Source organism: Chenopodium quinoa, unplaced genomic scaffold (assembly GCF_001683475.1).
Source record: "Chenopodium quinoa cultivar QQ74 unplaced genomic scaffold, ASM168347v1, whole genome shotgun sequence".
NCBI classification, from domain to species: domain Eukaryota; kingdom Viridiplantae; phylum Streptophyta; class Magnoliopsida; order Caryophyllales; family Amaranthaceae; genus Chenopodium; species Chenopodium quinoa.
This window is the reverse complement of record NW_018743697.1, coordinates 4,645,011-4,670,883: the sequence shown is the minus strand read 5'-3', so window position 1 is coordinate 4,670,883 and position 25,873 is coordinate 4,645,011. Positions and strand designations below refer to the sequence as shown.

At 33.6% G+C, this 25,873-nt stretch overlaps 1 protein-coding gene and 1 long non-coding RNA gene across 2 annotated transcripts; both read left to right on the top strand.

The window, feature by feature from the left end:
* Positions 1-302: 302 nt before the first annotated feature.
* LOC110684510 lies at positions 303-3,541 on the top strand. Its single transcript, XM_021860965.1, has 5 exons — positions 303-914; positions 986-2,188; positions 2,308-2,394; positions 2,532-2,670; positions 2,748-3,541. The coding sequence occupies exons 1-5, from the start codon at positions 303-305 to the stop codon at positions 3,539-3,541; spliced, it is 2,835 nt and encodes a 944-aa protein (XP_021716657.1).
* Positions 3,542-11,597: 8,056 nt separating this feature from the next.
* Positions 11,598-13,495, top strand: LOC110684403. The gene is made up of 2 exons (XR_002503761.1): positions 11,598-12,145; positions 12,559-13,495. It is a non-coding gene; the product is annotated as an uncharacterized LOC110684403 (long non-coding RNA).
* Positions 13,496-25,873: the final 12,378 nt, after the last annotated feature.

The window sequence follows — 25,873 nt, the reverse complement described above, 5'->3', positions numbered from 1 at the left end:
AATGGTTTGTGTTTGAGTAGTAACGGGAGGTCGGGTGGTATGGGGTTTTGGTGGAAGGATGTTGAGGTGAGTATGTGTTCTTATTCGAACCACCATTTTGAGGCGAATGTGTGCGATAGAGAAGGAAGTCCGAGTTGGAAGGCTGTAGGGGTGTATGGGTGGCCCGTAATAAATTTCGTACTTGGGATCTTTTGAGGGAGATGAAAAATAGTAGTAACATTCCTATCTTGAGCTTTGGTGACTTTAATGAAATCCTCAACATGACTGAAAAGAGGGGTGGTGTAATGCGGGGGGAGAGACAAATGGATGCCTTTAGGGAGATAATGGATGAATGCGGGTTTCGTGGCCTGGGCTATAAAGGTAGTTGTTTTACTTGGCAGCGTGGACTATCTATGGAGACTTTGGTGCAGGAAAGGCTCGATAGGTTTATAGCTATGGACAGTTGGTGCTCTTTGTTCCCACGGTTCGAGGTCATCCACTTCCCCATATGCCATTCTGACCATGCCGCAATCCTTTTAAAATGTGGGGATGAGTTTGATCGAGAAAGAAAGGAGAAAATTTTCAGGTTCGAGAAGTTATGGCTTTCGAATGAGGAGTGTGCAAAGGTGGTTTTGGAGTGCTGGGCTACGGGGGTGGGTGAGCCTATGCATGCTAGGATTGCCAATGTAGTAGGAGGGCTGTCTACCTGGGCGGCTAGGACATTTGGTGTGTTTAAGAAGAAAATAAAAAATGCAGAAGGGCGCCTAAAGGAGATACAGGGAGGAAGACTTGATGCGGTGCTGCTTGAGCAGTGTAATGCAATCAGACAGGAAATTGATGAGCTCCGCAGGATGGAAGAATCGTATTGGTATGCTAGAGCAAGAACAAACGAGCTAAGAGATGGTGACAAAAATACGAAGTACTTTCATCACAAGGCAAGTCAAAGAAAGAAGCGTAATGCCATTATGGGTTTATTTGATGAAAATGGCGATTGGCAAATTCGAAGGCTGACCTCGATTCTATTATTGCCAATTATTTTGATGGGCTATTTGCTACTGACCATCCAAGTAATTTTGATGAAGCTTTAGGTGGCATTGAACCTATTGTCACGGAGGAGATGCGTAGAGAACTGGAGACCGAACCTACAAAGGAGGAAATTCATGAAGCTTTATTTCAAATGCATCCGACTAAAGCTCCGGGGCCGGGTGGGATGCATGCATTATTTTTCCAGAAATTTTGGGGTACTCTTGGAGGGGATATAATAAATTATGTGAAGTCATGGTGGCGTGGTCTTGTGGACTTGAAAGAGGTGAACCGTACTTGTATTGTCTTGATCCCAAAATGTGATAAGCCAAAGCGGATGATGGAGTTTAGACCTATTAGCTTGTGCAACGTGTTGTACAAAATTATTTCAAAAACTTTGGCAAATAAAATGAAGACAATGCTTGGATCAATTATCTCGGAAAATCAGAGTGCTTTTGTTCCCAATAGACTTATTATAGATAACGCTCTTATTGCTTTCGAGATTTTTCATGGGATGAAGAGGAAAGGGGAAGGGAAAGATGGTACGATAGCGCTTAAACTGGATATGAGTAAAGCCTATGATAGGGTTGAGTGGGTTTTTCTGGAAAAGGTAATGCAAAAATTGGGGTTTCCGCAAAGTTGGATTGGTCGGATTATGCACTGTTTGAACAGTGCGTCTTTCTCCTTTAAGTACAATGGTGGAATTTCGGGATCGTTGATCCCATCTAGAGGGTTTCGGCAAGGTGATCCAATTTCCCCTTATTTATTCTTAATTTGTGCAGAAGCTTTTTCTTCACTTATTTCGAAAGCTGCTAGGGATAAGATGATTCATGGGGCACGTGTGTGTCGAGGTGCCCCTAGGATATCTCATTTATTTTTTGCCGATGATAGTATACTGTTTGCAAAGGCTACATTGCAAGAATGCTCTAAAATTGCTGAAATTATCAGTATATATGAAAGAGCTTCCGGTAAGAAAGTGAATTTAAGCAAGACTGAAGTAGCTTTTAGCAAATGTGTTACTATGGACAGAAGGGAGGCGATCGTGGAGACTCTTGGGGTGAATGTGGTTGATAGGCACGAGAAGTATCTGGGGTTACCGACTATTCATTGGGAGATCAAAAAAAGCTATTTTTGCAGGGTTGAAAGCTCGAATTTGGAAGAAGTTGCAGGGTTGGAAGGAAAAACTGTTATCTCGTCCGGGTAAAGAAGTTCTTATCAAAGCGGTGGCTCAAGCAATTCCTACATATATGATGAGTATCTTCCGTATTCCCGATGGATTGATTGATGAGATTCATGCTATTCTAGCTCGTTTTTGGTGGGGGTCGACAAATACGGGACGTAAGATGCATTGGCAAAAATGGGAATATCTCTGCCTTCCAAAATCTATGGGAGGTATGGGTTTTCGTGATTTGCGATGTTTTAACCAAGCAATGTTAGCTAAGCAAGGGTGGAGGCTTAGTAGCAATACGAACTCACTGTTGCATTGTGTTTTAAAAGCGAGGTACTACAAGAATTCGGATTTCATGTAGGCATCCTTGGGATACGATCCGAGTTATAGTTGGAGGAGTATATGGGGTTCGAAGGCTATATTGCTTGATGGCATGAAGTGGAGAGTTGGAAACGGGTCTTCAATTCGTGTATGGGATGATGCGTGGTTGATTGGCGAAGGTACTCATCTGGTTCCTAACCCCCTTCCGAGCAGGACATGAATTTAAAAGTCAGTGACCTGATTGATTATGATAAAGGTTGCTGGAATATGGAGATGGTCGATGCTACTTTTAGTGAGAATGATAAGAGGGTTGTCCTTGACATCCCCCTATCGAATTCCTGGCCGTGTGATGGTGTTTATACGGTTAAAAGTGGCTATTGGCTTGGAAGACTTGGCTGTTTGAGAGCGTGGGAATTGTTTCACGGCACTAGTGACAAGTACTGTTGGAGTGTGGTCTGGAAAATTAATGGACCTCCTAAATTGAGCCATTTCCTATGGCGTGCGAGTAAGGGACAGATGGCGTTGATGGAGGTGCTTCACAAAAGACATATGCGAGACGATATGATTTGTACAATCTGTGGCGCCCCTGAAGAGACAATTCTGCATTCCTTTTTCCACTGTAAGTATGCAAGGGATATTTGGGCTAGTAGTGATTTTGTTGAGCTCTTGAGTGATGCCCCTGTTACCTCTTTTGCTGATGTATTGGTCTGGTTCTCGAAGAAAATTAACAAGGACAAGCTTAGAGAGTTTGCTGCTCTTACGTGGGCATCTTGGTACTGCAGGAATTTACACATTTTCGAGAGTAATGATGATATCAACCCTGTAATGATTGCTGCTGGATTTGTGAAATTATGTTCTGATTTTTGCTCGTACCAAACTCGGGTAGGGGAAGTGGTGAGGAGTGAACAGATTTTATCTGCTGCTAGGTGGATGTACCCTCCTACGGGGGTGGTAAAAATAAATGTGGACGCTCACATTTCTGGCCATTCTTTCGTGCAGCTGGGAGTTGTTATTCGGTTGATAAGGGTGGCTTGCTGGTTGCTGCGGTGAAGAGAGTGGAAGCCAACTGGGCTCCGGATCTAGCAGAGGCAGGAGCAGCAAAGTACGGGTGGAGCTGGCTTTGAGGTTGGGCTATAGTAGGATCATTCTTGAGTGTGATGCTAGCAATACCGTTCGAGCTATAAATCAGAAACATGAGGGGGCTGCTCCTATTTTCCTATTCTATGAGGACATTATTCGATTGAGTGGTAGCTTCCTTTATTTCTTTTGTAATCATGTGAAGAGAGCGGGTAATGTGGTTGCTCATACCGTGGCTAGATGGGATACTAACACGTATGAGGAACGAATTTGTATGAACTCTTTCCCCAAAAACCTCCATGTTTTGGCAGAACTTGATTTAATATAATTTTGCCGATCGGCTTTCCTCAAAAAAAAAAAAAAAAAAATAGAAAAAGAGACATTCTGAAATTGAAAGCAAATTTATAATGCTTAGTTTTTTTATTATTTATATTTTGGGAGCGTATAACGTATAAGTATGGAGGGAAAGATAACATAGATTCGTAGGAGTATATATTATAAAGTCATTTATACCAAGTCTTTTAATTCTTTTAGTTTAATGAACAATCATTGACATGTAAACAATAAAATAGGCATATAAGATTAAGTAAAAAAAATAATGAATGCATGTTTTAGGAAAGAATCAACCAATAACTAAGAAAATGGGTGAAAGACACCTATGCTAATGAATGACTAATTAAAATGAGTACTACTATAATTTTTATAAATTACTCCAATTAGCTAGCTAGCTAGCTAGTAGCAGGCTTTACCTTAATAATTAATAATTTCTCTCTCCTATGTATTCACTAAATTGAGGATTCGGCCTAGACTAACTTGGCATTTGGTAGTTGACCTAATTAAGCTTATTTAAAGAGTTAATTTAAATTCTATACATAAAATCTACGCATTTTCTCCTGAGATATGTTGCCCCTTTGAATAAATAAAGTAAAATTATAGTAAGAAGTTTGAAATAATCTTGAATTGGGTTTCATAATAAGAAGGGTGTCCGAGTTATAAAAACATGTGCATGTGTGGTTTCACATGCCAACTTGAATGGGTCGTCTAGCCGTCTTCGTCCGTCCAGCCGATCGGATATGTTTTTATCCAATTGCTTGCTTGAGTCTTCAACTAGCTAACCTTATTTCGGAAGATTGTGACTTGTGTGAGTTTGATCATTTTACGTTGTCCTTCTCGATCTCGATCCCCGGCCTAATGGTCTTGTGGCCCTTGTGGGTTGTGTCGGTTGTACCTTATAACCTCATTTCTCGAGCATGGTCAAGGCTTACTAAATTATATCTTGTGTCGTGTTGAGTTGTGTCTCTAACAATATTTATTTTGGCTCATAGTTTGAGCATGTCAGGTTGTGATCAAACAAATTATTGAATTTAATGCGCGTTCCATTTAATTACTGAGTTTGCCCCCTTAAATCTATATACTACCTCCGCTAATGCAACAAATGAGTATTATTTGTGAGACATAATAAATATTGATTTGTTACACATAATAATTAATTGTGGTAGTATAACAAAACAATTTAATTACTACAGTACATATTAAAGGTTAACTTTTCATATGGATATGTTTACATAACCTTGAATTCACTTGTATGAAACAAATTAAAAGGGAGTATCTACTAGTTGTCCATGGAAGAGTTATCCATAAAGGAGTGTGAATAAAGATAATAATTCCATTTAGAGCTAATGGACAAATAAGAAATTCAATATCAAGATATTTCTTTGACATGTATTATTTGCCTTGGTGAATTTAAATACAGAGTAGCTTTAAGTGTTTTGAAAAGGGAAAAAAATACGAAGTATATGACATGTACATCTTCAAAAATGAGGTAGTCAGAAGAATGATGATTGGCTGGCAACATTCGTACCAGATTTTACTTATTAAAACTAGACAATATTCCTATCAAGTAGCCCATTTGAATGATAATTTGCAATCATCTCATAACAATGCATTTTCATGTATAGGACGATGACCAATCATATTTCACTAACACTAGTACACTACACTTAAGGGTATGTTCACACTTTGAAATGAGATGAATTGAACATATTAGAGCTGATCGAACTCAACTGAACTGAATTGAGGTAAAATGAATATATTATGAGAGAAGGAAATTAGGAACTGAACTGAACTAAAATTAAGCTGAATTGAACGGGCCCACAACAAAAATTTATAACAATAATAAAAGTTATACATACAACATTTAAGCCAGGAGAAAAATATATCAAGTGTCGTCCAAGTCATCATATCTACATAATATCATAAACGTTAATTAAATATTTCAATTGCCCAAATAATCAATTAAATTAAAAAGCATGAATTCTAAAATTAATTAGATAAGTGAATTATTGAAGATCTAATGAAATGGAGGAAATTATTTGCATTTGCTTATTAACAGCTTATTTGCATTTATGTTCAAGCAAGCTTCGGAATTTAAAAGCCAGAATTATAGTAATAATTGTTTAATGTGGATTGGAGACCAGTTCAAACTATATAAATCATATAGAAAAATAATTTTTATGCATGATGATCTTTACTTAATTAAATAATTTCAATCAATCACATTGTGTACATTAAATATTTGTGTGATGTATCGTGGTGTACCTATAAGTCCATGGATAGCAACCCAATGCAATTTTTTTTATAACCCTTAAATTATAAGGATTTTAACCCATATTTAATAAACCCTTAAATTAAAAGGATATAATTAAAGAAGTGTATACATTTTACACATACTGTATGATACATGCATGCATGCAATGTTATCACAAGAGTACAATTTTAACTGTATAAGACATGCTTTACTTTATGGAACGAAGATATTTTGTTTTTGTAGTTATCCTAGTTAGAGTTATTTATTCATTACATCACCCAAAAGTTAGCTATACCCCAACAATTTTAGCTCAAGAGCGTCTTATAAAACTTAATTAAGCTCAATTTATGTATTTTAAAAGGCGAGGGTTCAACATAGATATTGACTCGATCCAAAGGAATAATAGATATTGTACATAATAACTTAAATATTATAATCTTAATTCTAAATATAATTTTATTTTGGAAAATTTGTTAGAAAGGTACTTATATATTCACTTTTTTGTGAAAAAGGACCTTATATGTTCAAAGTGGTGAAAAAAGGTCTTATAAGTCACTTTTGTTGTGAGGAGGGAACTTGACATCGGAGTATGGCCATTAATTTTACTTTTCTGGTGTTGACCATCACTCACATGGCACGTGATGTTTTAAAAAGACCCTTTCGTTCATTTTTTCCCCCAAGTTTTCACATTTTCTCTCTTACTATCCCCAAATTTTCTCTCAAAATCCCTTCTCTTTCCTTAAAATCAAGAGAAAAAAAGAAGGAAAATACATTTTTAAATCATCACGTGCATATTGCATGATGGTCAATGCCGGAAAAGTGAAGTCGGTGGTCATATTCCGATGTCAAGGTCCCTCCTCACAACAAAAGTAACTTATAGACCTTTTTCACCACTTTGAGCATATAAGGCCCTTTTTCACAAAAAGGTAAACATATAAGTACCTTTTAGACAAATTTTCCTTTTATTTTTGTAAAATTATTCACAATATCTCAAGTCAATTTATTTTTAGTATTTACGGAGTACATAATAAGGGTATATAAGAAACTCAAAAGATCGAAAAATATTTGGCACCTATAAATTAAATAAATCTTAGAGATCTAGCTTAATCTCCTTTGTTATTAGGTTACACCATCAGAGCTAAAAATATTTCTCATTTACAAAAACCAAATTAAATCTCAACCCTTATCGAAGTATACAACAAAAGAGTTACATAGACCAAACATCTAAAACGAACATAGATCCAAACAAAACACCTACCTAATACTATTGAATGCATTGCACCAAATAGGAAAAACAAAAATAAAGTAATTTTCTAACCTTTTTTGTTTTTTTTTTTTATTTGATGTTACATTTGTTAATCATCCAATTGACATCAAACACTTAAGTACTTAACCACCATAATAGAATATATAGGCATAAGTCATACATCGTATGTCTACTTAAGTTAGTGTGGTAATTCAATCATGATTGTTAGTGGACCAACTAAACCAAAAGCTTAAGCTGATGGTTGAGGCCCAGGAATATGTTTTATACTCTATCACTCCCCCTCACATGAAAGCTGATGGTTGAATGTGGATGCAACACAGGCCCACTCATACTTGGTGCGAATTAATTCCACTTTGAAGGAGGGGCGGATGAGATTCGAACCCGTGACCTTTGTGTCACGCTGGCTCCGATACCATGTTAAAGGACCAACTCAACCAAAAGCTTAAGCTGATGGTTGAAGCCCAGGAATATGTTTTATACACTATCAATGATGAAACATTTGTATTAGAAAAAACTATAATTAGCTCAATAATATAATATAAATAGTACATGTGCAAATATAAAATAAAAATATATTTATGTGATAATGAAATCACTAAGATCTCTTCCCATGTGAGATAATAATCATGGTTTTTTTTTTTTTTTTTTTTCATACTCCTATTTCAAGCATTTTCTCCAAAAGTACACACAACACACCATAGTTTGATAGCTATACATTCATGCATGATTCAATATTTATTGAATATTTATTGATTGGAACATGTTATAGATAAAGACATTTCTTATATTTATTTGGGAAATTTTCTTTCTTTTAAATTTTTTCCTTGATATTGAGTGTTGTGTAAGGGTTTCTAATCAAGTGCATCGATTTAAAATAAAAGCATGTCCTTTTCTCCTACATAAATTGATAGCCTACAAATTTTATATATTGTCCTTTAATAAATCTTTGGTATTGGGGTTGGTCCATCCACCAATTAGTGCTAAGGATTGACATATGATATAAGATATCATATAATATAACATTCTTTTACTTAAAAAGAAGATTAATCCTATTGACTTTTACTTTCAATATATAAGGCTACTGGCTTATAAGTTCTTTATTCCTGTAATTGAAATTATTTACATAGTAAAATAATATTATTATAAGTTCTTTATTCCTGTAATTGAAATTATTTGTGAATTGTGATAAGTTTTATGCGCTTACAACGTATCTACTTACAAGATAGAGGAGGGTAGCTAATTCAATATGCACTTGTAAAATAATTTTATTATATTGCTTTTACAATATACTTGTATTTCATTGGTTATTATATTAAAATACATTAATGACTAGTCATATCTTTACATCCATCTTTGGTTTAAGCCACACAAAAGTTAATACAATTGTCAACTCTATACTAATGTACTCCCCCATTTTCCTAATTTTTGTTTGATTTTCATTTAGAACTATTTTTCTAAATTATATATACTCAGTTTTTCATTAATTATTTCTTATATGTCGACCTATTATTCATATTATATCATTTTTTCATCACATTTTGTATGGCCCAAATATATTTAATAATTCTCTTAATTACGTACTCTCTATCTCTCTCTTCATAAAACAAAAATATTTTGGTCCTGACCCCTTATGAGTTCAATATCCTTGGTTTTGTTGTTATAAACCTAAAATAATTGAGTAGACTGAACTCAAAAAAACGGAGACATAGAGTACGTACTATGTTTCTATTTGCATGAATAAACTTTTTCACAATAAGTGATTATCTGATATAATTAGAATACGATTCCATATTTTGAGTGTCAACCTAAAACTCTTTGTCTCTACCAAATCAAATAATTGAAGTAAGCATAAATGAAAAAAAAAAATATTCCTTTGGTAATTATATTAGGAAGAATTATGATATTGGTCCATTATGTCCATACTATATATCATAGGATAGGTCCAAAGCAATGGATCAAGCAACGGATCCCCACAGTTGGTATATCCTCGTGCCCTTTTTTTCATAATTGCTTTCATCGTTTACTTCATGCGAGACAATGTCCACCATTTGCTTTTTTTAACTCAATAAAATCCGAAGCATACCTTGAATTACATTATTTAATTGTCATTATTTATCAATCATTTTCCTGTTAAATTTTATATTGTAATCATAACACCAAAAATTATGATTGTATCAACGAATGAAGTAGTCTAAGCAAGAAATTAGCACGAAAATAATATTAAATTACTCGTAACATTTTTAAGAATATAATATTGTACAATTGTCAACATATAATTGTTTATAATAATTTAGGATCAGCCGATCAGCAGTCCCAATAGATACGAGAAGCAAACACAACGTTGATAAAAAACTTAATTATGATATATTCGGAGTATCATTCATGGACTAATTCTAATAAAATTTCATATAATATAGATTAAGACATTCTTTAGTGTCTTTTAAATGACAATAAAATTATCACGTATTGCTTGATTTAAAAGAGGTTCATACAACTTATACAAGCTCAACAACATATTAAAAGTTAGTTGAAGTTGAAATATAAGTGACTTTTAATTTGCTCCAATATTAATACTTTTTTAAAAATTATATTATCAACCTTAAATTCTCAACTAATTTGGTTGAACCAATTAGTTGATTGCTGATCGATAACAACTTCCATCAATGAAAGGAATGATTTTTTTTGGATAAAAGATCAATTGATGATAGAAAGATAAATAAAAGAATATAGATCACAATTAGGGATAAATTCTATCTGAAATTAGCTTAGGGAGGGATAATATCAATTGTAGTTATCTTTGTTGATTGAAAAAAAAAACACACACAAACACAGCTTGTTGCTTATTTAACATAGTCCAAAACGTTTGCCATGTACATCAACTATAAAATCAATGAAAGATTTACATACTTGTTTTCCTAATATTAGTAATATACATCAACTTTATAATACTTGTACGTAAATTATCAAGAAAATGGTAGTTCATTCAAGGTTCAATTATAAGTGGGAAATATTCTATGAACTCCAAAGAATTACCTCATACGTTCATACTTGGTGTATCATCACTTGTACTTATTGTATACTATAAACATATTTTGACCTTGATACGTGGAATATAAATCCCTCAAAAATTTAAATCTGCATCTTATTTGTGCATTATATGTACATTTCAATGATTTCGTGGATGTTCAACATAGCATGTTTTAATTAAGCTATTCCTTGTTAAAAAAAAAAAAATAAAATAAAAAAATTAAGCTATTCAAAATTTCCCACACCACCGTCCCTTACCATGACTAGTTTAAGCCTTTAAGGTAATTATAACAAAGGCTTAAAATTAAATCCAAGAACGAAGGATCTTTATAACAAAAAATGACATAGTAAGCCTGAAAAGGCATTGCACACCCAAAATACCATGCACCTTTCTTACATTCATCAAGCACTACTTCACTTTTTAGAAGTTTAACTAGCTAAAATGATAGATTACATTACATGCTAACTAGGTATGGGGAGCCCTTGGTATTAGGGACCGCGACATAATTTCTTTTTTATTTTTTATTTTTTATTTTTTATTTTTTATTTTTATTGTTATTATTACTCGTATTATTATCTAACTTTTCTCGTGGACTAATTATTTTGATCTAACTTTTTTTATTCTTTTGAAAATAGTTTACGCCATATCATTTTTACACAAATATGTAAGCACCGATAACATTCTATCCTAATTTTCAAATTGTTTTTGTCTCTAGTAAGTTGACATCCATTCACTAAGATACTTCTTGTTAAGATTTTCACAAGCTCTCCTACTATTCCCACTTCCAATCTTTTTTATTTATAAAAATTCCCACCATACAATTTACATTCCAACTCAGCATACAACTAGAGACAAAATATTGGCAAAAGAAAATCACAATAAAATCATTATTTACAAATTATAGAAAATAATTTTTTTAGAAGGAATGAAATTCCTATATACCATAATGCACAGCTGGCAGTCCACTTAATCAACGGCCAAAATTTCATGCCAGCATAGATGCTGATGTAGATTTATTTTATTCTTTTTCATATATTCCGTATAATTTTATTTTTGGTAACCTTATTTTTTTTAATTTATTTTTATTTCCTCAACTTCAATGATTGGACCCCCCTTTTTCTTCCTCAATAAAAACCCAAACATCCCCCATAATTATCTCCCCCTCCTCTTCTACCTCCCTCTTTCTCTCTCTAGTTTCTCTCTCTAAAAATTCTCCAAACACCCTACTTTGTAAGTGGAGAAATTTGTGGTGGAGGAAATTAATCTCCAATTTCAAGCAAAAAAAAATAATAATAAAAATTACATCTTTATTTATTTAAAGAAAAAAATTGGTAAAATTTATGTGACTCTGTTTTATGATTTCTCTCTCCAATCATCCCCAAGAAAGTAATCTACTGAATTGATTGAAATTGAAGAGAGATCTCAATTCTCTGACAGATTTCCAGAAAAAAATTTAAATAAAGATCAAAACTTTATTCCAAAAAACTATTGTTTTTATAATGTTTTCAAAGTTTGAGTTTTTTTTATGTGATGAAGAGAAAGTTGAAGGAGAGTGGGAGAAAGAAAGATAGCTCATTTTAATCCATTTTCCCCCTTTTTTACACACTTTTCACGCCAAACCCAAAAAATTCCGCCACTTTTTTTTTCAGAAATTCTAACAACTTTGACAAATTTGATCAACTTTTTCTCGTGCAGGTAAATTGCTCTGTCTTTTTCTCAATTTCTGTTTTGCTAGTAGAATATAATAATCGAACAAAAAATGTAAACCCATTTTCAAATGTATTAAAAATTTCATTAATTTTTTTTTTTTTTTTTTTTTTTTTTTTTTTTTTTTTAATTTGGAATGTAATCAAAATTTGCTGTCATTTGAAGGAAATCCTCTGTTTTACCTTCAAATCGAACAAAAAATGTAAACCCATTCACGTTTCTCATCTGGGTTTTCTTAAAATTTAATTTTTTTTAATAAGAACATTAAATACACATCTGTAAAAAAAAAAACCCTGTTTTTAATTTCTGATAAAATTATAGATCTTGATTATAATTTAATTATTAATAAATTTATTTGTAAAGTTCTGACTTTTGATCTGATAAAAATTAAAATTTTACAGGGTTTGTTAGAAAGATGTCAGCAGTGATGAGCGAACCAATGGCAGTAACAACAACCCAACAAGAATCGTCAGCCCAAAATGAAGTACAATTCATCAAATGTGAATGTTGCGGTTTAACCGAGGAATGTACCCTTGCTTACATTGAGAGGATCCGACAAGGGTATATGGGTAAATGGGTTTGCGGTCTTTGCTCAGAAGCTGTCGAAACCGAGGTTGATCGCTCCGAGAAGCATATTAGCACCGAGGAGGCTCTCAATCGTCTCTTGAATGTTTGTAGGAGCTTCCGATCATCGTCCCCGCCTGCTGGCGGAGATCCGACGATCCACCTTATTAGTGCCATGCGCCATATCTTGCGCCGTAGCCTTGATTGCCCGCGGGGGGGTCTTAGGTCCACCCCCGCGAGTCCTACTAGGGAAGCCCTTGACCAACGAAGGGCTATTCTCTCTAGGTCCGAGAGTTGCTTCGCGGACCTTTGAGAGATATGATAATAATAATAATTATTAGGTGGTTCAAGATCAACGTAAATTGATGGTGGATGTTATAACATGGAATGATGGTGATGTTTGGGAAGTGAAATTAATGTGTGTGTGACATTGGAAATGTTGGGTGATTTTCGTGTCAAATTGTACAAAATTGAGAATGCTAATGGAAGAAAATTTCGACTAAGAAACAATTAAAGAGCAGATATAAAAATGGTAAAGATGATGAAAAGAGGGATTTAGAAGTTATCGTTTGCTTAGGGAGAAATGGTACATTTGCCTTAACTAGCATTAGCGTTACACCCTCCCCCAAGTAGTCTAGTTTGGTTTATGCAATTTTGTGTACATATCTATAAATATTTTAAGTATGTAATAAAATGAATTCTGGTTCTAGAACTTGCTCTGCATTTGGAGAAATTTGGCTCCTTCATCAATTGGAAGTTGGATTTTAAATGTTATTTATTTTTCTCCATGGAACATCGTCTTGTTTATTAGGGTTTAGTTGGTGCCGAGCAATGGAAATTTGTTGTTAAAGGAATAGTACGTTTGTCGATAATTAATTTTCCATAATTTAGTGACACGTGTTCAGAGTTTAATTCAACGAAATTAAATGGTTGATATGGTAGCGGTTAGTTTTTAATTGTTTGATATTTCTAATAGTTGTTAGCTATTGTACTAACTATCGATAAAAACCGTTGTGGTATAATGTAGCTATATACGTCATTTAACAATTAGCCAATTAGGGTATCTAAAAATATGTCTTTGAGAAAAACACAAAGAGCTAATTAATGTTAGTAAATATAGTCCTAAAATAAATAAATATAAAAAAAAATTACTCATCACTACTTGGTGTCAATGGTTAAAAAAAATTTTGAATCAGGGTCTGTTCTGATCCGTTGAAATTCAGTTCAGTTCAGTTCAGCTCTTAATTTATGTCTAATGATATTGCTAGTGATATAAAGCTAAATTTAATTCTTTTAAACTCTTATTACAACGACAACAACAACAAAAACAATAATAATAATAATAATAATAATAATAATATTATTATTATTAACAATAATAATAATAATAATAATAATAATAATAATAATTGAAATAATAATACTAATAATAATAATCAATAAATAATAATAATCATCAATAAATAATAATAATAAATAGTATATGTGTTTAAAATGTTTAGAGGTTTCAAGTTTTTAATATATTTTCCATACATTTTATAATTATAATTATATAGTATATTTTTCGTAAATATTTTAATATGTACATTTGTATATACACATATGTATAGTAATAAATAATCAATAAATAATCAAAGATCACTAATCCGTAGTTAAAAATCACTAATTAATAAGTTCAGTTCAGTTCAACTCAGTTCAGTTCAGTTCAGTTCAGTTCTGTTCAGTACAGTTCAGCTCATTTCAGTCAATCGGAACAGACCCTCAATAGTGATCCTGAAATTACTCCTATATTATATCATCCTCATTCCTCACTAGTCCTATAGAAAGTTAATAATTCATAAAAGAAAAGCAAAACTATTATAAAAAGCGAGAGGAGAGGAGGGATAACTATTCGGATTGAAATACCCTAAAAAAGGAAAGATTATCAACGTGTAAATCTTTCCTGCTTTCAAGGGGTTTAACCTATTAAAATGCGTCAAATCAAATTCATGACAATACTAATCCAATAGGTCACATTTTACATTACCGCTTTAGAAAAACATCATTATCGCTATCTTATACGAGTACGAATATAGGTTAATCACCTAATCAAATTACTAACGTGATCCAACGTTCTCCATCACTTCTCCAACCATGCTCAACCAAGCTACAACTGACAAGTCAAACTACAAATTTTCGTGTGCCCAAGTGGTCAGAGTTTTCCTCCCGATTTTCGAAAATCTCGGAATCTCATCCTGCCCTTGAAAAAAAAAAACAAACTGATTGCTTGTCAACAGAGTTGTTCTAAGAATTTTTGTAATTTGAACCAAAACACTCTCACAAAAAATGAACCATACTTGATAAATAAATAAATATAAAAAAGCTATTCAAAAATAAAAAAATAAAAAAATAAAAACAATAAAATATCAGGTAAACCTAAGAAATCACCTTCTCTGATTTTCGCCGCCAATATCTTTTTCTCTCCTCTCCGTTCCCTCTCTCCGTCCGTTTCGACGGTGGCTAAAACAGAGTCCACGCGCCAGACGCGCCGGTATTATGTGCCGGGTTCATTGAATAAGTCAAAACAAAAGGCGTTCGTGTTCTGGTATCTGTTATGGATTACAACTGATAGTGCAGAGGCTGGGGTTTGGTTAAAGTTGGGATAACCAAGATTATGGAAAGATGAATATTGAAGTGATTTATGAGAATAGAGAGTTTTTTGGGAATGGAATTAAGTGGAATAAGCAGGATGTTTGAATGAGTCACTGTAACGAGGTTTCGAAACCTCCTGATGATGGGTTTAAAGTTGTTCCTGTTAGTCAGCAGGTGAGAATCCACTAGCTAGAGGGTTTTATGTCCTGCAGTATCAACCTAATGAGGTAAACGCAAAATCGGAAAATATTCTCATTATCCGGATTTAGTTGTCACGTTACTAATCACTCTGAATATACTATACAAGTGGTGACACGAGGTGACTTAAAGCTTTATTACTTGTAGTTGTGCTTTAAATGAAAATGATGTACTATGTAGTTGTTGTTTTTACCCTCCTTTTTACATGTAAAGGTGATTTTTTTCTCCCTAGATTTGTTGCTCTGCAATGAGATGCTCTGTCCAATAGTATGATTGAAAAATCTTTACTAGTACTACGTTGTTGTTTCTGTTAGTTGTATAGTAAGTCAGTAACATCTAAGGGTAGTTACATCAGTTAAGTTGATCTTACAGTAATATGTAAACAGTAAAAGTATATGATTGACATTCTTCCAAACTAAGAATGTAATTTTTAGGAGCAAAAATAATGATGTTTAAAGGCTAATCAATTGTATGGTGGAACTGTGACGCTGATACCAATTACAAGTAATAATTAATTTTAGTACCGTAGCTGTGAATGAAATAATATAATCTCAACTGGTTGATCAATGGGACATTGTTTATACTACCACAGTTAACTTTTAGTTGCAACTTTGTTCATTGTATTTTTGTTGACAACGGCTTGTTAAGGTCAGGCTTTCGTCACAAAGATGGGTTGTGTTGTGTCTAATGAGAGGGACTTTTACTTTATAGTTTATACCTCTTAGGATGGATGTTGAGCAATTAGGTTTTGATGATTATAAACTAATGATGATTATCTATCTAACGTGTATGTTAAGTTGTGCATAGAAAAAGCAAATTATGCTTGGAACAGGATACAAGGAACCTGAGTAATGACAGGTATATATGTAAGGAACTTGAGCAATATAGGATAAGCAATAGAGGAACAAGAACAACGATAAGTGTTATGGTTGATAAGCATGATGATGGCTAAGGGACCATGAAGGTAACTATGTAAACATGTGTTTACATATGTTAGCTTCATAAGGTAAGTATCCTATACATATATAGGTTATGTATGTGTAGGAGTCTTTTAATTTAGTTTAGTTTTCTTTATTGTTTTTATAAATAAAAAACTAACCTTCTGTTTTACTTTGTTATTCTCAGAAGTTTGCTCAGTTCGTCATCATCAAAAAGGGACAACTTGTTGATCCTTATGAGGTTTTGATGATGATGTTAAGAATTGAGCAAACTTCCATTTAATAAGGATTTTCTAGTGTTGTGATGTTTGCAGGTTCAGTAAGCGTTGAGGGCTGAAGTAGGAATTGAAACAGAGGAACTTTAGAGGATCCATGAGGATACAAGTAAATTTAGAAGAAGAGTTCCAGAAATGGAACTTCCAGAAGTTTCTTAACAGGAACTTCAAAACGGGTTGTAACGACCTGGTTTCGGTGTAATGCTGGGGAAAACCCTAAGATCCAGAATATATCAAGACTACAGGATTCCAGAACAAGAGTTTCAGAGAAGCAACATGAAGACAGAGAAATAGAAGTATATTGCTCTAGGATTCATGTAAGTATGTTGGACATAAAAGTCGGTCTGGAACAAGTCTATATAGAACCAAGGTGAATTCCAAACAGTCAATGAAATTAGAGTAACTGACTTGTCAGGAACTCAGAGACTGTCAGAGTTCAGGAACCTAATAGGAACTTAAGTATGAACGTCGTTAAAAGTCGGTTTTAATGATATATATATTTACCTTATACGTGCATATCTTTTAGGGATTTGGTTTTACTGAATAAAGATATTTATCTTCTAATAAATCCCTTTTGGAAAAAGATAAGATTGTTTAAAAAGTATTTTAAACAAAAAGATAAGTTTTGAATAAAATCTGATTTTATGCTAAGTTTATCTTATTATTATTGACAGTTTTTATTCTTAACAAAAAGGTATATTTTCGGAAAACTGATTTTTAGAAAATATCTTTTAAACTTATCTTTTCAGAAAATCTATCTTTTTCAAGATGAAATGAATAATTCGAGTGTACTATAAATATGCTCATATGCATTCATTCAAAGTAGAGGCTGACGAAGTGTAGTGGTCGTGCTTAATGGTTTTATCCTTCACCACGAAGCTAAGTCAGTCCTCCTGGTCAAAGTTCCTATCAGGTTTTTGGTTACAATACGTCTAGTGAGTTCCAGACAGATCTTGAGTGTTCAACATATTAGTTTTATCTCTCTATTCATAGATATGTATTTAGGGATATTCGATGAGATCTTGTAATGGGAAAAAGGGTTTTGAGTGTTTTGTATTTTGGGGTGAGATTGTGAATTATCTTAAATTCACGCTTGTGTATGAGTTTGAAATCTCGTAAAATTCGAGTGGTAGTTAGTCACCCTGAGTGGGTGTGTCTTGGATTGCACAGTGAGTGAAAGGAACCTGAGAGGTGTCTTGGGTCACCTAGGAAGTGTCCTGGGTAAAGGGAGAAAAAGGGTCCTGAGAGGTGTCTTAGGTCTGGTAGGAGGTGTCCTATCATATAGTCAAGTGTCCGTGGTGGAACTTTCAAAGCAAAGGTCAGTGTAATAGGTTGTACTAGGAGAGTTGCCTATTATAGTGGAATTTGTTTATAAGTCCCAATAGGGCCGAGGTTTTACTTCCAGTTAGGCACTGGATGGTTTCCTCGTAAAACTTGTTGTGTGCTTTAAGTTCCTTTACGTTTTGTTTTTAATTTCCGCATAAGTTCCGCGAAAAGTAGGCACTAGGAACATACTACAATTCACCCCCCCTCTTGTAGTATATCATCCGAAATAACAATTGGTATCAGAGCAGGTGCTCTTGATAAACCGGGCAACCCCGAGGAGCAAGTTCCAGGCTAGGATGGATACCTACAAGGAATGCAGCGAATGGAACTCAACCCTAGAACGTTCCCAATACCACGTGAAGACCAAAGTCTGCTTGTGAAGCAGATTTGATTCAAAGATGAACATCTTTGAGGTAAGTGTCTCGTCTTTGAAGTCTTGATTATATATGTGTACAAGTTCCTTGTAGTATTTCTAGTTAAATTTTGGATTTTGTTTTGAAAGTTTGCAAATCAATTTTGTGTAACCTCAAATCTGATTTATAGAGTGAAAAGTATTTGTCAAATTTACAAATTGATTTATTTTTAAAGAATCGGTTTACTGGAAATAGTTCAAGGAACGTATTATGTAGAATTATGCATATTTGGTCTCTTGGAACCTAGATTACCCCTGTATGGAAACTTAATTCTTTGGGCAAGGTAATGAACGTATATTTTGAATATTTGCCAAAGAATGACCTTATCATGTGTATGTGTTTTTCTGAATATTTATTATGTAGACACATGGTGTTTATTGTTAGTAAAGATAGTTGGTTTAACCGTAGTTGTTTTAATTATGGATTATTGATGTCTATTACTAACATGAAGGTACCTAATATAAATTGGGTAACCAAAGCCAAAAGATGACCGATTTTGCAGGCTAAGTGAGTGGAGACAACTTATTAATAATGATGATCTTTGGTTGTTTGTATATAAGCAATTATGTGCAAATTCCTCTCACTAGAAAGCCTTTATAAGAGGTTTGTAGTAGGTGAAGCGACAGTGGATAAGTGTGTAAGTCGCCTATACATCTCTCTGTAAATATTGGTCATGTGCTTTTAGTATGTATTAATCCTTCACAAAGTCCTATTGAAATTCAATTCCCTAATATTATGAAGGTTATTTGTGAATGGATGAAAAGAGAAGTTGTTTGGATGTTTATAATGTATATCATGACAAACTAACTTCTCTTCTAGCTTTGTGCAAGTTATTAATGATTGTTTTGTAGGTTTGTCCATTGAGACAAATTGGTGCGCAAAAGTTTGTTCCATTAGGAGCTCAGTGCTTAAATTGGTTGGAACTTGGTAAACTTGGAATGATAAAACGAATTAGGGATACAGGAATAACAAAGCTTCTATATCAAGGTGCTATAGGAGTTAGCGTATACGTTCCTGTAAAGATTCTTGTTCAAGTTCCAGTTAAGTTCTTATTATTCAAAGTTCCTTGGAACAAAGCATTAATTCCTGTAGCAGACTCTTATGAAGGATGATGAGCTAAGATGATTATATTTGACTTCGTGTTAGAAATTCATCATTTCGTTGATGGAACGACATCTAAAAGGGAGTATTCTTACAGGAACTTTATGTTTTAACACTTTTATGCTTTAGGTTTTATCTACCTCTTTTGACTAACCTACTGACATTTTAAAGGCACAAAGGAATCTCTTGGGTTGTGAACTTTCATGTTATATCTTTTGAATGATAATATGAGGGACTTTGACAAGGTGTTGAAGAATTTGAGATTTAATCAACACGTTCCTCTACCCAAGATACAATGGTCTAAAGGACCAGAAGGACATGTTCCAACTTTATGTCAAAAGGAACATGGAAGAGTCGAAGGTTTATAATAGGAGGGAACTCGCATTATCTCGACAGCGAGGTTCCAAAAGAGATGATGATAGCCAAATCAAGGTATCTCTTTCTATAAACCTACAATGGAAGAACTTTGACTTATAATACTAACACGAAAGGTAAAATTTCTACAGAACAGGAAGTTAGTAAGTCAAGTTCCTATCCCATTGTGAATATCTTTCTTGTCGAGTTTTTAATGCACATTCTGGTTTTCAATTGCTTGTAACTCTAGTTGTTTCATGGCTTCAATAAGACATCATCAATAAAGAGTGGAAATGTCACATATGAAGGGAATCAAAAAGGGAACACATCATTTGTGGATCTCAAGGTGATTCCTAACAACAACCTGACATTTCTAGGTTTTATTGAAGATGAGATACTTCTATGCTTCAAACTGTGAACATGTAAACCTTTTCATGCTTGATAAACCTAGTAGGAACTCGATAATAGGTATATGTATATGTAAGTTCCAAACAGGTTAAGATCGAGAAGCATGAGAATCAAACACATGTTACATTCTCTTTCAACATCAGGTATATGGTAAGCAACACTAATCCATTGGATCTTAGTGATATGAATATGTTTACCATGTGATATGTAGAGACTAATTGAAAGATATGTCTTGTTTATAAGTAATGAAAGCAAATGAATACTTGGTTAATTTTCTTAACAGAAGAGATGATGAACTGTTTGTTGAAAGTCTTTTCTATCACAGGGTATGTGGCTAAGCGTTCATCATTTATGAAGGTATAGATCTAAAAATGGAACCTAGTTCCAGTAATTGTTGATGTTTGTTGCAGGAACACAGGATTGACAACAAGTTTCCAACTTTGAATCATGAAAGACACGGAGAAAACAAAGTTATATGCTAATGGTCTTTGCAGGTTCTTTGGAATAGTTTTCAATGTCTCTTGCTACATCATCAACACTGAAGCAATAGATCTTTGATGAACAAGACACCCTATGTTCCACTTAGGGATGTTTGATGATATAAGTTCCAAGGCGATTTATCCATAAACGCCTAGACTAGCAAAACATAAAGAGTCTACACTATCATGGTTAATGTGCAATAAATGAACATATTTTGAGACTGACAGGTTTGTTCCCATCAAACAGGTTATAAAAGATGAACTCATGTGTTCTTGAAGAACTAACGGAGTTCCTAATAAAGAAATATGTCACTAAGGATAACAGCAAGGGCTAGCTACATATGTTGAGGAACTTTGAGATGTTAAGTTCAAACTCATGCAACAAAGGTCAATGAACTCAATACAAGAAAGCAAGTTCCAACAAAGTTCCAGAGCTAAGATAATATTTGTTCCGACCAGCAATATCTCAACAAACTATGGAACTAAAGTGTTTTTCATGCATATATATAACCAAAGGGAAAACCTCAACAACCAAGGATCTGAGAAGAGCCCGAGATATCAATCGAAAAGGATGGACTTTATAACTCATAGTTGTATAAAAGATAAGTCTGTTTTTAAGGTTGATGTAAACATGTAATTGGTTGTTATCAGGTTAGATGTGCAGCAGGAACTTAATAAGCTTAAAAAGAAGAAGATGCATGTCACATCCTGAACCTATTCTAGAACACCTAAAAAGGGTCGGAGATTAAAAAAGGTGTTCTGGCAAAAGCTTGTTGAGTAAGGCACGTGAATGGAACAAGGCCAGGTTGGTTCTTAAAAGAAACAACCAATACAAAGGTATGTATTGTCTTTAAGGAACTTGTTGCGTGTGTAGCTAGACTTGAAGCAAATTGAATAATATTTGTTCTTGCTGTTTATATGGGATTAGAGTTGTACCACATGGATGTCATGTATGTCTTGATATGAATTTTTGTAGACGTCTATGTGGAACATACTCTAGGATAGAATCCTATCCAAGTTCCTTCTTGAAAATTGAGTTTTAAAAGTATCAATTTTTGTTTTCAAGATTAACTGAGTTATTATTAGTACTTGTTTACATTGATATATCTCTGGTACTACTAACGAGCCATTGTGAATTGGTTTTTGCTAATTTATGATAAGAAAATATATTTGTAAGATTAACCACTGACAATGGAACTTGAGTTAGAAGTGGAAGTTCATATTAGATTCGAGATCATCAAGGAACATAACAACCACTTCAAGAACTCCAAGGTAAGCCATCATACTCAACCAATGCTTTAAAGTTATATTTTTACTGGTAAGAGACTACATAAGATATAAGTTCCTTTTCACATGTCGGCATTAGATGAATTGAATTGATATTTTTTTGGTATGAATGCAATATGTGAATTTGTGAATTGATTCTCTTATGGTCTTGTCTTGATTTGTCATATTCTTGTTTATTGCTTAATGGAACAAGACTTGATGAAACATAACACGAGTATAAAGTATTTTTTCCCATAAGTTATGTCAAGTTGGGGTTCCTATGCATGTTAAACATAAAGTAAAGAATGTGCGCTTATTGTTTATGTGTCACACTTAGTTCTTGTGTTGTAAAAGACATACTCACTTGCCTAATAGTATTAGAGGTCTCTTAATAGAACTATGGGTGCTGTCAAACACGAAGTTCCTAAGTTGCCAAAGGAACAATGGAAGAAACTTTGGTGGAACAAGACAGGTAAGTTCCCAGACCGTTTGTAACTCACTTGTTTAAATTTCAGAGGGAACTAACCTATCTTTTAGTCAACTTTCAAGCATCCACACCATATATCTTCGATCGCAACATTATTCTACAACTCTAAGTTGTGTGTCTGTGTTGCATATACTCTAATTGTCTTATATTTAGAAAATTGAAGATTCTTATTCACCCAATTCAATTTCCTCTTTCCGTTCACACACTTTTACTTCTTATTCTTAATTCCCATGTGCTCTAAGTTTGTTGATCATCTTTTTATGATTTTTAATGATTTGATGAAACATAAAAAATGGTGATTATATGTTGAGGAGGAAGTTGAAGATAAAGGAAGAAGAATGGTAAGGGACTCAGGGGGAATAAGGTAGGAACCAAGAAATCAAAATGGTTCAGATCTGGTTGTGGAACTCAAGTGTATGAGTGAGTAATATCTTCATTGATTTAAAATGTGTTATTCCAGGAAAGCATGCAAAATTTGTATAATGACACCCTTTAAAAAAAAAAAAAAAATAAAAAAAAAAAAGAGAAAGAAAAGGAAAAAGGGTGATCAAATATTTAATTTCCTGGGTATCTATATATGAAGAATGTTGACTATGTTGATGTCGTGTACTCGTATACTTGGTGAGCTAGTGAAGGAACAATAATAAACGACGAAGGAACTTGATTATGATGAAACTGAAATCTATTTAAGTTCCAGTATGGAGAATGTTCCTCAAAGAAGTTGGTGGTTAAGGTAAGGGAACTTGGTTATCAATTGGCAAGATGAATATGTGTTGTGTTCAATAGGAGATTCAAGAGTTTGAGATAAAGTACAATGTGGCGGTTCTCATCTCAAAAGGTTTAAACGAAGAGCACAAATTCCACTTCACGTTCCCTCTACTTATTTTGTTCCATATGCTTCTTTATATATCCTTTAAGCTTGCGCTTTAATTGGTCTATTCATGCAATCCATTTCTAACTTTTTAGCTCTGATCTTTACTTGAATTTTAACTTCTTATTTGTCAAGTTCAATTAAGGGTTTTGAAGTTGGGCCTTTGGATTGTGAGTTGGAAGTTAGTGTGGAAATGGTATCCGTGTTTGAAAAGTGAGTACCTTGAGGCTTTTAGGAACAACAAGTGTTTAACTAGTATATACTTACTTATTATATGGTGGTAGGTGTGACATATGACTTTAAGTGCATATAATTTACGAAAAACAAACGTGTGGAACAATACCCTTTTTGATAATGACAAAAGGGGGAAGAATATGTATGATGCTTATGGTATGCAGTAATTAAGTCTAAAGTTATTACATCATGATTGTTGAAAGTATTTATATATTGATAAATGATGTGTATTGCTAAGTTCCTAACTATTAAGTTCTTGTGTATGTTCTTAACTTGTTTAAATGTTATTTCCTTGAAAAACTAAGGGGGAATAAATGTACAACGATTATCCTTTAATATGTGATGAGCATCAATAGTTTGTCATCATCAAAAAGGGGGAAATTGTTGAGCAATTAGGTTTTGATGATTATAAACTAATGATGATTATCTATCTAACGTGTATGTTAAGTTGTGCATAGAAAAAGCAAATTATGCTTGGAACAGGATACAAGGAACCTGAGTAATGACAGGTATATATGTAAGGAACTTGAGCAATATAGGATAAGCAATAGAGGAACAAGAACAACGATAAGTGTTATGGTTGATAAGCATGATGATGGCTAAGGGACCATGAAGGTAACTATGTAAACATGTGTTTACATATGTTAGCTTCATAAGGTAAGTATCCTATACATATATAGGTTATGTATGTGTAGGAGTCTTTTAATTTAGTTTAGTTTTCTTTATTGTTTTTATAAATAAAAAACTAACCTTCTGTTTTACTTTGTTATTCTCAGAAGTTTGCTCAGTTCGTCATCATCAAAAAGGGACAACTTGTTGATCCTTATGAGGTTTTGATGATGATGTTAAGAATCGAGCAAACTTCCATTTAATAAGGATTTTCTAGTGTTGTGATGTTTGCAGGTTCAGTAAGCGTTGAGGGCTGAAGTAGGAATTGAAACAGAGGAACTTTAGAGGATCCATGAGGATACAAGTAAATTTAGAAGAAGAGTTCCAGAAATGGAACTTCCAGAAGTTTCTTAACAGGAACTTCAAAACGGGTTGTAACGACCTGGTTTCGGTGTAATGCTGGGGAAAACCCTAAGATCCAGAATATATCAAGACTACAGGATTCCAGAACAAGAGTTTCAGAGAAGCAACATGAAGACAGAGAAATAGAAGTATATTGCTCTAGGATTCATGTAAGTATGTTGGACATAAAAGTCGGTCTGGAACAAGTCTATATAGAACCAAGGTGAATTCCAAACAGTCAATGAAATTAGAGTAACTGACTTGTCAGGAACTCAGAGACTGTCAGAGTTCAGGAACCTAATAGGAACTTAAGTATGAACGTCGTTAAAAGTCGGTTTTAATGATATATATATTTACCTTATACGTGCATATCTTTTAGGGATTTGGTTTTACTGAATAAAGATATTTATCTTCTAATAAATCCCTTTTGGAAAAAGATAAGATTGTTTAAAAAGTATTTTAAACAAAAAGATAAGTTTTGAATAAAATCTGATTTTATGCTAAGTTTATCTTATTATTATTGACAGTTTTTATTCTTAACAAAAAGGTATATTTTCGGAAAACTGATTTTTAGAAAATATCTTTTAAACTTATCTTTTCAGAAAATCTATCTTTTTCAAGATGAAATGAATAATTCGAGTGTACTATAAATATGCTCATATGCATTCATTCAAAGTAGAGGCTGACGAAGTGTAGTGGTCGTGCTTAATGGTTTTATCCTTCACCACGAAGCTAAGTCAGTCCTCCTGGTCAAAGTTCCTATCAGGTTTTTGGTTACAATACGTCTAGTGAGTTCCAGACAGATCTTGAGTGTTCAACATATTAGTTTTATCTCTCTATTCATAGATATGTATTTAGGGATATTCGATGAGATCTTGTAATGGGAAAAAGGGTTTTGAGTGTTTTGTATTTTGGGGTGAGATTGTGAATTATCTTAAATTCACGCTTGTGTATGAGTTTGAAATCTCGTAAAATTCGAGTGGTAGTTAGTCACCCTGAGTGGGTGTGTCTTGGATTGCACAGTGAGTGAAAGGAACCTGAGAGGTGTCTTGGGTCACCTAGGAAGTGTCCTGGGTAAAGGGAGAAAAAGGGTCCTGAGAGGTGTCTTAGGTCTGGTAGGAGGTGTCCTATCATATAGTCAAGTGTCCGTGGTGGAACTT

What these genes read in the sequence shown, in the direction of transcription:
- LOC110684510 (XM_021860965.1), top strand. Translation starts at nt 303, where the DNA reads ATGGATGCCTTTAGGGAGATAATGGATGAATGCGGGTTTCGTGGCCTG. An exon ending in CGAAGTACTTTCATCACAAG is followed by an intron (nt 915 to 985) that starts GCAAGTCAAAGA and finishes GCAAATTCGAAG; the next exon opens with GCTGACCTCGATTCTATTAT. An exon ending in CAGGGTTGGAAGGAAAAACT is followed by an intron (nt 2,189 to 2,307) that starts GTTATCTCGTCC and finishes ATGCTATTCTAG; the next exon opens with CTCGTTTTTGGTGGGGGTCG.